Source organism: Lolium rigidum, chromosome 6, assembly GCF_022539505.1.
Source record: "Lolium rigidum isolate FL_2022 chromosome 6, APGP_CSIRO_Lrig_0.1, whole genome shotgun sequence".
In the NCBI taxonomy this organism is placed as follows: domain Eukaryota; kingdom Viridiplantae; phylum Streptophyta; class Magnoliopsida; order Poales; family Poaceae; genus Lolium; species Lolium rigidum.
Genome location: NC_061513.1, coordinates 100,310,300 through 100,322,172, shown reverse-complemented (window position 1 = coordinate 100,322,172; position 11,873 = coordinate 100,310,300). Strand labels below are relative to the sequence as shown.

At 45.5% G+C, this 11,873-nt stretch overlaps 2 protein-coding genes across 2 annotated transcripts; one reads left to right on the top strand and one right to left on the bottom strand.

The window, feature by feature from the left end:
• Nucleotides 1-217: 217 nt before the first annotated feature.
• Nucleotides 218-4,341, bottom strand: LOC124668475 (SAM50-like protein SPAC17C9.06). Its single transcript, XM_047205604.1, has 4 exons — nucleotides 3,832-4,341; nucleotides 2,391-2,870; nucleotides 406-921; nucleotides 218-318 (listed from the first exon to the last, which is right to left on the bottom strand). Exons 1-4 carry the CDS (start codon nucleotides 4,339-4,341, stop codon nucleotides 235-237), a joined length of 1,590 nt encoding a protein of 529 aa, XP_047061560.1. The 3' UTR covers nucleotides 218-234.
• A 534-nt stretch (nucleotides 4,342-4,875) lies between these two features.
• LOC124663027 lies at nucleotides 4,876-6,027 on the top strand. The gene has a single exon (XM_047200789.1). It carries the CDS (start codon nucleotides 4,876-4,878, stop codon nucleotides 6,025-6,027), a length of 1,152 nt encoding a protein of 383 aa, XP_047056745.1.
• Nucleotides 6,028-11,873: the final 5,846 nt, after the last annotated feature.

The window sequence follows — 11,873 nt, the reverse complement described above, 5'->3', positions numbered from 1 at the left end:
CTCGAGACACTGCAATACCGTGGATTCAAATAAACTCGATGATGGCTTCAATCTAAGTGCCGAACACCCTTCCAGTTCTCCAGCATACACAAGTCATATATATTATATTTGATGATGGATTGCTGGTCTCCTACTTGTTGACCAGCTGATTCAGTGACAAACATAAACTTTTCAGTTCAATAGGACGCGGTATTCTTCAAGTCAGAAGAGGTTGTTGCACATTATTACAAACATCTACGATGGTGAACATATGCTGAACTGAATTCCAGACTTTCCACAGTCATGCTCAAGTTTCTTCAGGATATAGCAGTAATTCATCTGGAACAATCAAACCCAATAGCAAGGATTAGTCACCTAACAAACATTCAGGTTCACATATTGGAAAATTGAAATCTAAAAATATACCTCCAACCGGAAAAGTTTAGTTGGCCAAACAATGCCAACACCAGCAGAGCTCCTGAATGTGCGGCGAAACTCAGGAAATGAGAAATTCTTATACTCACTCTCAGACAACTTGGCAAGGTTCCCAGCAGAAAGAAATGCATGACCATGTATTCCAGTATCTCTGAGAAACTTCCCGGGCAAATCAAAGGAAAGATCAGCAAATGCAGAGACCGCAAGATCACCTCCCAAGTAATCCCTCCCTGAAGAGGCAACAGCATGGTCCGTAACAGACTCGACTGAGGCAGACCTCCGTGGTTCAGATGGGCCAACTCCTCTTCTTTGGAAACCCAACAGAGATGATAGCGCACCAAGGCTGCTTACGGGAGAAGAATGGCCTCCAAGGTAAAATCTATCAGGCACAGGGGAAGATAACTCCATAAATCCTCTGCCCAAAGGTAGAATCACCCCTGCTGCTATGCCAACATTAAGGGCAGCATTGCAAAAACCAAATGGAACAGCGCCCCGAACATCAAACTCCTGCAGCAAAGAAACCAATGATGTTTGGTGAGAAAATACTAACAAGCCATGCTTGTATCTCTTAACAGAGAGCCAAAGAACCCTACAACCTGCTCTCAACTATTCCTATCTGTCAGGGCGGTACTTGCTGACTATTATATATGATAATCTCATGGACAACAGGGAAAGTGGGTAATCCATACGATAAGCAGAACAGAGCGATGCAAGTTCTGTATCTTTGTCAGTCATATGAAAAGTTCAAAAAACAAAAGGAGCTCCAAATAAAAAAATCTCAAGATGTTCAGTATATACGGTAAACGGTATTTCGTAACATGTGTGTGTGGGGCCAGAATTAGCAATTGGCGAATTCATCACTAAACAGTGGAAACTACCACTAAATGAGCGATAATGCTTCTATATCCCAACAAGTTTAGTAAGTGATTGTCTTCCCAAGCTGAAACAAAACTTGCCATGTGAACTAGGTCATGTAAAGTCAGACCAAAATATTCCCAAGCACATGTATTGATGACGGAAAAAGGGTAGTACTTTAGGTACCAGAAACTCTAATGCACATTTTTCTAACCCATATATATGTACATTCATTTCTAACATGTTACTCAATATAAGTCATCCACGATAAATCTAAAGGAAATGAACAGACACCAACTTAACCAACCAAAGATATACTTGTCACTGCAACATACTGACACTGGCAAGGTTACGTGAAGCCATTAACAAAACCATGGAGGGTACTGCACAAAGAAAAATCAGTAACTCCTGATTGAATTTTATATGTATACTGCACCAAATTGCTCTTGGCACAGTCATTTGATGTTTCAGTTATCAATGACTTGAGTGCTGATAATATCACTTTGTATGGTCTGGGTATGTTCTCTACTGGGATGAGAAGCCCAGAATCCTAAGTGCAAGGAAGAATACGAAAAAGGTCTTCAAGGCCATGATCCATTAGAAAAAATAATCTAAAGGTACATTCTTTAAAACAGATAGATGACAAATTATACAGTTCAGATCACCCTAACCTTGATACCAAATTATTATAGAACGTACAGTTATTTCCCCGTGGCAATCTCCCCCAAACAAGTAACTCCCGAACAATAGACCCTGAGCCCTTGCGCAGTCACTCTGCTACACACCCGTCTCATATTATTTTAAGGGAGTTACTTATTAACTGTGCTAAGAGTCTCTCACTCATGGATTATTACTTATTAACTGTGCTAAGAGTCTCTCACTCATGGATTATTAGATCTAACAGTACATTCTAAAGAAATAGTAATGGTAGTACAAAAGTATAAAGCACATTTCAAGAGTTAACGCATTACTTCACGGATAACTTAGAACATTGTGGCTAACACAAACTACACTAAACAGTATGGAGTAAATATTCAACAAATTAGGAAGCAAAACTGCAATAAAGATAAAGCAGACAAACTTTGCATGGCAAATTAAACATAAGTTGGTTGTTAAAGAACCTGGCGGAAGAATCTTAGTCCCTTTTTCCATAGACCACCAACTTGAGAAGTCGAGATAAATGCACATCCTTCTGTTGGTCGGAGTTCCGAATCTCTTTTATCTATTTTATAAGTATAACTTAAAGCAGAAAGAAGATCACGCCCTAACTGCCTCCTTATGGATTCTGATGCCATTTGTGAGGGATCAGTTAAGGTACGCCATCCCAGATTATAAGATACGTTATGGCACCAGCTTGAAAATAAATCAAACGAAAGGCCAAGAAGACGCTCCTTGTATGATGAAAATTTCAGCCAATCTGTGGAAATGACTGATGCCCGGGCCATCAAAGGTATTGGTATCGATTTAAATCTTGGCAGGTACGCTCCAATGCCTATGTCGAATGACCGATCCCCAATGTATGCCGCTGAAGCATCCCAAATGTCCCCATAACCAAAGAGGTTCTTCAACATGAGCCATCCTAGAACTGACCATGATCTTGCCTAAATTATATAGCATCATGTGTGGAAACATTTCAGGTACGGAATGCAAGTTAGAAGGATGGAAGGAATTAATCAAGACGCTTAATGCATTCTTCTGAGCTTATGTTGTTGAAACTAAGCATATGGTAGAATTCGGAATGATATGACATACCACAGAAATTTACCAGTTTTACCAACAGAATAAAGTGTCTGCATGGTTTTGCTTTCTGACTAGCACTCCACAACTCTGGCTGTCGTTAACTTGTTACAAATAAATGCACAATATAATGACATAGTTCAACAGCCAAAATATATGTTTCCTTATTGACAATTGTTAAATGGTTTTCTTGCTTAAGAGATAGTCGTATGCTTCAATCAGGGCGATATACCGGTAATTAAACAGAGTGCTCTAGAATAGAGACAAGGAATTGAGTGTCACAACAACATTAAATGTTTTATGTCGTATAACCTATGCAATCATATATATTTATTAGGACAAACAGATGTATTCGTTGGCAGATGGTAGGCGACATATGCTAACTTTAGGTGATATACACCGACACACAAGATGACTCTAAGCTTTGAAAAGTACCTATTGGTGCACCAAATAACAGCATATAAATATTGATTACTCCTACGGTCCTACCTCTCATTCTACCAACAACAGACTCAGGTAATGTAGATGAATAGTGGGGAAAGCAGGAAAGGTCACCTATTCTGCTTGAGAGGCCTTGGTTTAGAACATACCAGCAATGCAGTAATTGAACTATACACATAGCATTAGTAATTTAGTACTGAATCCAAACCATATATAGCATCACTTTGTTCTAGTGCTTAATTGAGCACAACATTCTATGACCAGTACAGCATCAACTGTATAAAACAAATTGAGGGCAATTGTGTTGCAATTTTCAGTTCATATGCAATGATCGAACCAGATAATGGAGGGAGGGATGATTAAGCCATCATCAAAGATCTTCACCTTTGCCTTGGAGTAGATGCCTCCATCGAAGCGTCTGGCCGCCTCCACCACTTGGATGACGACGTTCGTAGTACCAGGAAACTCAGGCGGTCCAGCGTCAAGGGTGATGGTGACGGAGTCGAACACGTCTAGGTCGCGCAGCAGCGTGCTGGCACGTCTGGAGGCGTGCAGCAGGTGCTGCACGGTGCCGGCAGAGCGGAGAAGGTCAGCGACCTCGGCCTCGATGAGCGAGGCACGGGTCTTGAGATTACCCTTGATGATGATGTCGTGGACGCGGATGCCGATCGGCTCAGTGTAGAAGCGTGCGAACACGGCCCGTGCCCTCTCCTTGTGCGCCGCTAGCACCGCCGCCGGCCCGTCCAGCTCCTCTGCGTCCTCCTCCTCCTCGAAGTCGACCTCGTTGTCCTCACCACGGTCGGGCTGGTCAGAGACCTTGCGGGGTTTCTCCGAGGGCTCGTGGGGAGCAGGGTCCGGGGCTTGCTCGGCGGTGGAGTCAGCGGCGATCGGCATGGCTGGGGTTTCGGTCTATCTGGGTGGTAATGGAATCTCGGAGGTTGTGGCGAGGGTTTTAGAAGCCTGTTTGTCTACTGGGCCGGAATGCATCTATTCGTGGGCCTAACTGCTCACTGACTCCTCAACTTGCCGTGTTTCGAGTCGCCTGACCACTCCATTCTGTTGGGAAACTCTCTGAAGAAAAGAGACTGTAGATGGGGCATGTCTCTTGAGTTTCCTTCGTCTCTGCATCGTCTGCCTTTCGGCAACCTCCGCCATTAAGCACCTGGAGCACACAATCACGGGAAACGAGCCAGCGGAGGGGAAAACATCCATGACGCGCTACCATACACGAAGCTACGCCCCAACAGCCGCCCGTTCCGCTTTCCGTGGTAAAGCACGAGCTCGATCAGACGATCACCGTTGCTCCTCACCTACCTCAGCTCACCGCAGCCTTCGCGCGCACTCTTAAACCCACGTCGCATGCCGGAGGCCGACCACTGCACGCTCCGCAACAGTACGCACACGGTAACGTAACAAAAAAAGGCCACCATGGAGATCATCACGAAGCGCACCGACAACAAGGAGAAGCAGCGCAATGCCGGCAGCGAGAAGCTCCCGCAGCCGCAGCTCCTCGACTCGCCGCTGCCCACGCCGCGCCGCTCGTGCGCCTCCGCGGACGCGCCCAGCAGCCTGCTGCGGTGCCGCCCCGGCGCCGCCTCGCCGCTGCGGACGCAGGTGCCCTTCTCGTGGGAGAGCTCGCCCGGCGTGCCCAAGGGCGGCAGGGACGCGCGCACGGCGCGGGAGGAGATGCCGCCACCGAAGCTGCCGCCCGGGCGCTGGCCTCCGCAGTGCCCGGCCGGTAGGACGAACTGGTGCTACACGAGCGAAGGGAGCAGCGACGACTGCGACGCGTCGTCCTTCTCCGACGCCATTGACCGGGCGTCCTCCTCGCCCGAGCGGATCGGCTCCTTCGACCGGGTCACGTCCAAGCGCTTCGAGGACATCTTCCTCGGCCGCGCCGAGAGCTTCGCCGCCCCAGACCGCTCCTGCGGCCGCGCTCTCGCGGCCGCGGATGGCGCCGACATCGCGCGCTCGGGCAGACACTCGATGCATTGGAGGCGACGCGGCGGCAGTACCCGACACCGCCACGACGACAACGATATGGAGCGGCAGAAGAGCCGGCAAAGCAACGACCCCGTGCAGGTGCTGCCACGCGCCGACATTATTGCGGCGCGCGTCGAGCAGATGACCCCCGGAGCCTGCGGGCTGATGGTGTTCTTCCCCTGGAGCGCGAAGCCGGCGGTCAGCGGGTTCAGGAGCTCCTCGACGCGGCACGGAGCGCCTCGCTCGGGCGCCACTGATCATTCGATCTCTCACAGCCGCCGGAACACTACTCTGCGTGATGCCCTGCAGGTGGACAACAAGACCGACGACATTGACGTCCAGGACTCGCCGCCACAGCCGCGCCGAGAGAAGAGGGGCCGCGAGGAACGGCAGGGCGCCCGCGCGTGGGGCGTCTCGTCGCTGCTTCACACGAGCAAGAGGTACTGCACGGATGCACGGAAGGCTCTGAGCAAGCTATCCATCGGAATGGGCGCGGACAGTGGCAGCAGCCTAAGACTTGGCAGGGACCGGAGCAGCGTCAAGCAGGATGCCGTCATGGCCGCCAAGTTGACGAAGCTCAAGATTAACAGGAATTAAGGTGGGATCGGTGGTTGCTATACACTACGAGAAGTTGAATGAAGACACCGACGCTCTGATCTCCATCCTAACAGTTAGAATAAATTATTCAGTAACATCTATCAGTAATTCAGTACTTAATAGCAGATTTTTACTCCAATTCGATCTTAATACGGTCGTATAACTTGCACGTTAGTGTTCTGTAGACACACTTCCAGATAATATGATTGTCTTTTTTTTATGTGAGATAATATGGTTGTTGATACTATTTGCATATGTTATTTTTGTGAAACAATGCGGATGCTCATAAATACATACATACAGTGGAACGCTACAAAAAAATTGGAACGGTACCAAGAAAGAGAAAATTCCTTATATGACACTTCCTTAAAATCAGATTCCTTATTTGACACCGGTTAAGGGCATGTACAATGGTAGAGAAGGCATGCCTTCTCTTACCCCGCCACATCACCTAGAGAAGGCGTTAGATATAAGTCATACAATGCATTATCTCTTACAGCCATCTCTAGCAATTAATATGAATAATTAAATTTTGGTAGAAAATTTGTTGCTAAAGGAAGACATATATGATACAATGGAGAAAATAGTCTTCCCTTATTTTCTAAGAGATGATCCCTTAAGTAGGGAAGACAACCTTCTCTCTCTTCATTCTCTCTCCTCCAACTAAGCAAAAATCTGGCGTGGCATCTCTAAGGGAAGGCTGACATCACCCCATTGTACATGCCCTTAATTTTTTCTTCCCTATATGACATCTTTCCTTAATTTGTTTCCTCCTATGACATCGCCGTTGGTTCTGTCGGACTGTTCCGTCAAAAAAAATCTCGTGCGGACGAATATACCCCTGTAAGTTTCGCCCCGAAGAAAGCAACCCGATCGAACCATCCTTCCTCTCGTCCCGATCGAACCCGAGCCCTAGTGGCGGCGGCATCGTTGCGGCGGCGGCGTGACTTGAGGGGACATGGACCAAGGCGTGGCTGCGGATGGCGGGCCAGGCATGGTTGTGGGGCTCGGAACAAGCACAGCGATGGACGGCGACCCGTGCACAGGGTATGGCGGCCAAGGCGGGGCTAGGATGGCTGCCAAGGCGCGGCGGCGGGAGGTACCGGAGCGGATTTGGAGCGCTCGTCGGTGAGCTTTGCTGCTCGTGCAGGCCTTGGCGTAACTGTGGAGAGATCGTCGGCGACGTCTGCTGGGCTCGCAGTTTTGCCAGCGTGTCTACAGGTGAATTTGATCTCAAATGCAGTACGAGCAGTAGTACATCAAAAAACTGTAGGGAGCTCGGTCTTCTCCTTGTGTTCCAGTCCTACAAGCTCCTCACGAGGCCGCGAGCTTCAGACCTCCGGCGGCGGCGCTGTCCGTAAATGCTTCACCGGAGAGGAAATCCAAGCTGACCGGCGAGGTAGCATATAGCAATTCGTTGTTTACTCTTCTTCAATAAATAGCAGAATTAAGGGAGAGGAATGCTAGCCTTTGGATTGAAATCGTACGGCAGATTTAATAGCCACAACACCTATACAGTAACACCACAAGTGTGTAGAGGAGCCAAAACGCGATTACCTCATATCCACGAATTGATCTTCAGGTTGCAACACTCATGGATATATTTATTTTCTATTCACATATATGAATTATGTACAGATTTTTGGTCATACTAGGCACTAGGGGTAAAATGGTATTTTCATGTATCTTTTTAACACCGCTGATGAACAAAATGCACTATAGTGTCACAGGAGGAAACAAATTAAGAAAAGATGTCATATAGGGAAGAATTATTTTGTCTAGTGTCAAATAAGGAACCTGGTTTTAAGAGAGTGTCATATAAGGAATTTTCTCACCAAGAAAAGGCAAATCATGTATTTGCATGTAGCAAAACATTTTTTGCTAGAGCCGGTTGTGAGCAAAAATCTAATATACCAAGACAATTAATTTATGCACTTTTGATAATTCCAAGACAATTAATATACCAAGACAATTAATATATCATGTATTTGCATGTAGCAAAACATTTTTTGCTAGAGCCGGTTGTGAGCAAAAATCTAATATACCAAGACAATTAATTTATGCACTTTTGCTAATTCCAAGTCACTTCACAATTAATTAGATCACCCTCAACTCATGAACCATTAGATTTGTCTCACAATTCTTCAATCTTAGTGTTGCATATTATGAGTTAAAACAAGATATTTTTTTTCGGAAAAGAAACTGATATTAACTTGGCACTATGACATAATGGTCCACAAAGAAAAAAATTACAACCAAGCCCTTCTGCAAGTCGACCACGCCGGCACCACGAAGCCGTCGGTGGCGCGCCGTCGCAGCTGCTCCTCTTGTCGCCCTGGAATGGAAGCAGACCCCTAGCAAACGGGAAGTCGCCGATCGTCGGTCCCAGAGGACCTACCCCGGAAGCCGCCATCGTCAACGAGCCAAGGAACATCACCTCCTTCTTCAACTTCGACCGCCGGATCCGTCGTCCCAGATCTGGCCAGGGGAGAACGCGCACGGCAACTCCCGGGAGCTGCGAACGCGGGGAAAGCAGCCGCTCCACGGCGGGGCTCCAGAGAACATTGGTTGCAATTGAGAAAAATTCTCATGCCATACTAAATAATTGTTCACACATTAAAAATAATTGTTTATGTGGTTAGAAAATTTCATTCAGTACAAAAAAAAATTGCACATGAGGTTAAAAAATTGGTCATGTGTCACAAATAGTAGGATCAAGCCAGCTGACTGAGCTCTAGCCACACCCTTATTAGATTTTCTCTTAGCCAAACCCCGTAAATTTTGACCAAGTTTATAAAAAAAATCAATGTCTAAAATAGTAAATCAAGACCATTAGATTCATCATGAAGTATATTTATTTTTCTTATGATAAACATTTGGTAGATACAGATAATTTTCTTAGTGAACTTGATCAAAGTTAGCGAAACTTGATTGTAGGATATTACAAATTACAAGTGTTCATTTGATGTTGAGTATATATATTATGTCGGTATTTGATGGTTTTCTATAAAATTACTTTCACTATGACATATGTCAAGGAAATCTTGTGGTTATTTTTTGTAGCGGATGGTTCATACCAGGCTCTCGATTTCACGCAATATTTTCTAATTAATGATTACTAAATATCCATTGCTTCCTTGTAACATGGATAAAGCAATTAGGAGGTTCTCAAAATAGCACGTTTGGGAGTAACCGCACAAAATATAGCTAGTTCCCACCATGGTTCCACAAAATCTAGGGACGTGTTTGTGTTCAAGTTTTATTTTATTTGTAAATGCCCCGGTTTAGCCGCTTGACCTCGAGTTCTTTCACCCTCCTATTTTCTCTCTGGGCGTTAAGTCATCCATACATATGCAAACCATAATCTATCATGCGAAGGCAGTATAACAAAATAAGGAGGAGCCTCGCTAAATAAGGAGGCCCAAGCACAAACTGCTGTTGCATTCCTTGTGTTCGATCGTCTCAAGTAATCCGATTAATTGCATTCTCCTGTTCTGCCATGGAGGCTTGGAGGAGGACTGCCATGTGCTCTGCACTTGTCGTGCTCATGATCGTTGTTTCAAGTAAGCATCCCCGTCGATTCACTTTTGCTATGGATCACTTTCGCATTTTCTGAAATGCAGCAGGTGTAATTTGGTTACAGATAACGTCAAAAAAATGATTTGGTTTTCTTATAATTCTGTTCTGCTTTTTTGCAGGCGAGGTGTCGACTGCTCAGATTCATGACTGCTGGAATGCGGATGTGGGCTACGCCATGTGCGCCAGTGCCAGCAGCTGCAGGGCGGAGTGCCAGAAACTCGGCAAGATCGATGGCCAATGCGGCCTTGGCTACGCGCTCTGGCCGATCTGCAAGTGCATGGCTCCACACTGCGTCTAGGATTTAGGCAGGCGGCACGTTGGAGCACTTGAGCAGCTGCAACCTGCGACGTTGCAGCAAGTTGGTACAAGCTATGTGTGCCTTGTTGTTATGTGGTTTATAAAACTTGGAACTGGGATTGAAGCGTCTCACACTTTCGGTCTCGTATTGTTGTTTCTTATTCTTGGCAAACGAGTACAATCTTCTGTACATATTTGTTTACAGATAAACTTCATCTCCAAGCTTTGCTTGGTTAACGTGTGTTCTCTCTTCCTCCTCCTCCCTTAGAGAAATCGATCCTCCCGCCCTTGGTTGGTAGCTACTACCACGGGTGGGCGATGAGCTCGATTTATGAGCCACCAAGTTCAGTAAGACGTCGGGACTACGAGGAATGGGTTTATGGCAGCTCGATCCAGCTTTGATGCGACTGCGGCAAGCCCAATGGTGCCGAGGTTGGCACCTTCATTGCTCAAAGTGGAGGTTAATGATTTATGCGAATTGTGTATCAGTTGAGTGGCACGTTGCAATGATCTTGAATGTTCGTGCGAGTTGTTGTCTGTGTTGCGAAGACGATTCATTGTTGTTGCTTCTGTTGATTTTAAATTTTTATGACGTCTATGTTATGACACACTTTACGACCTTTTGCTGCAACCTAATGGCCATTACTTCATTATTTGCAACGGCACTGTTTTTACAAACCACGGGAAAGAAAGTTGCAACAAATGTTACATACATATCAAGAAATATTTCGCGGGGAGGTTCGATGTTGTATTGATCGAAGATTCAAATCTCACATTTAAGTGAGATTGCACGACTCTGGAGACGTCTGATACTCTGATCTGTTGATATTATCAACCGACCCATTACACGTCTTGTTTTACTAAGAGGCCTAGGCATATACAATTCATATTTCTAACACCTTTCCTTAATTATAACTTATCTAAAGGTTAGATTGTGTTGAAAGTCTTCCGGTCGTCATGTAGAAAGAGACTTGGCAAGCCCACGTGCAATTTATGAGCTACTCTTTTATGCACAAATTAATTGACAACTTCAATAAATTATGCCGATGCCGTCATACCATAGATAAGGTGTGTTTGTGGTTGAGCTACTCCAAATTGCTTCGGTAGTTTACAAGATTACGTCTATGCCACTTCTGGCTTGGCAGTTGCAAAAGACTTGTATGTGGTATATATACTTGCTTCATATTGAAAGAGTGACTTGTTTCATGACACATCGCGAAATGAGATTAGATCCAAAATGTACAACAAATCCTCTAGTGAATTCCATATCATCTAACATTCGGCCCTATTGGGACCAAAGAACACACTAACAAGAGTGAAAACTAACTTTTTGATTATGATAAACCAAAGCTATATGTGTACTCAACGTATCCTCCTCGGTGTTATCCAGTGTACTACCCAAGTAGGCGAATGGAGTAATTGCAAACTTTGTTCGCTACAAAAGTTGACAAGGCATGTGATGGCCAAATATCGGGGTGTCCCTCCTGTGCTCCCACAATGTTTCTATGTTTTGTAAGCCAACATCTAGGCCAGCTGAGAATTTGCGAGATGATACCATCATCTTCAATCTTCCTCCTAGCAGCAGCATCATATCTAATATAGTGTTGGAAACAGAAACACAAAGTTTGGTGGTTTTACATGGCTCCAATCTTTGCTATGTAAATCTATAGCTGAGAGAGGCAGACAAGATACAATCGATATTTCCAAACATGATGCGTGCACTTGTGTACCGCAGCTTCACCGCTAGGTCCGCTACTGTGGCGATCACGTATAGGCAGCAGTCACTGTAGTACTCGAGCATTAATCTCTTTTTTTTTTTGCGGGGAAAGAGAAATCTATTAAATGGTAGGAGGGTTACAATCAAGTTCAATGGCTTGTGAAACCACCAGTGGCAAATCCACAAACCAAATCGCAGTTCTCTGATCAACCCTACCTATCTTAGCCAGCTCATGACTAGCCATATTAGCATC

What these genes read in the sequence shown, in the direction of transcription:
- LOC124668475 (XM_047205604.1), bottom strand. Translation starts at nt 4,341, where the DNA reads ATGCCGATCGCCGCTGACTCCACCGCCGAGCAAGCCCCGGACCCTGCT. An exon ending in GCATCTACTCCAAGGCAAAG is followed by an intron (nt 2,871 to 3,831) that starts GTGAAGATCTTT and finishes TATATAATTTAG; the next exon opens with GCAAGATCATGGTCAGTTCT. An exon ending in GACTAAGATTCTTCCGCCAG is followed by an intron (nt 922 to 2,390) that starts GTTCTTTAACAA and finishes TCTTTGCTGCAG; the next exon opens with GAGTTTGATGTTCGGGGCGC.
- LOC124663027 (XM_047200789.1), top strand. Translation starts at nt 4,876, where the DNA reads ATGGAGATCATCACGAAGCGCACCGACAACAAGGAGAAGCAGCGCAAT.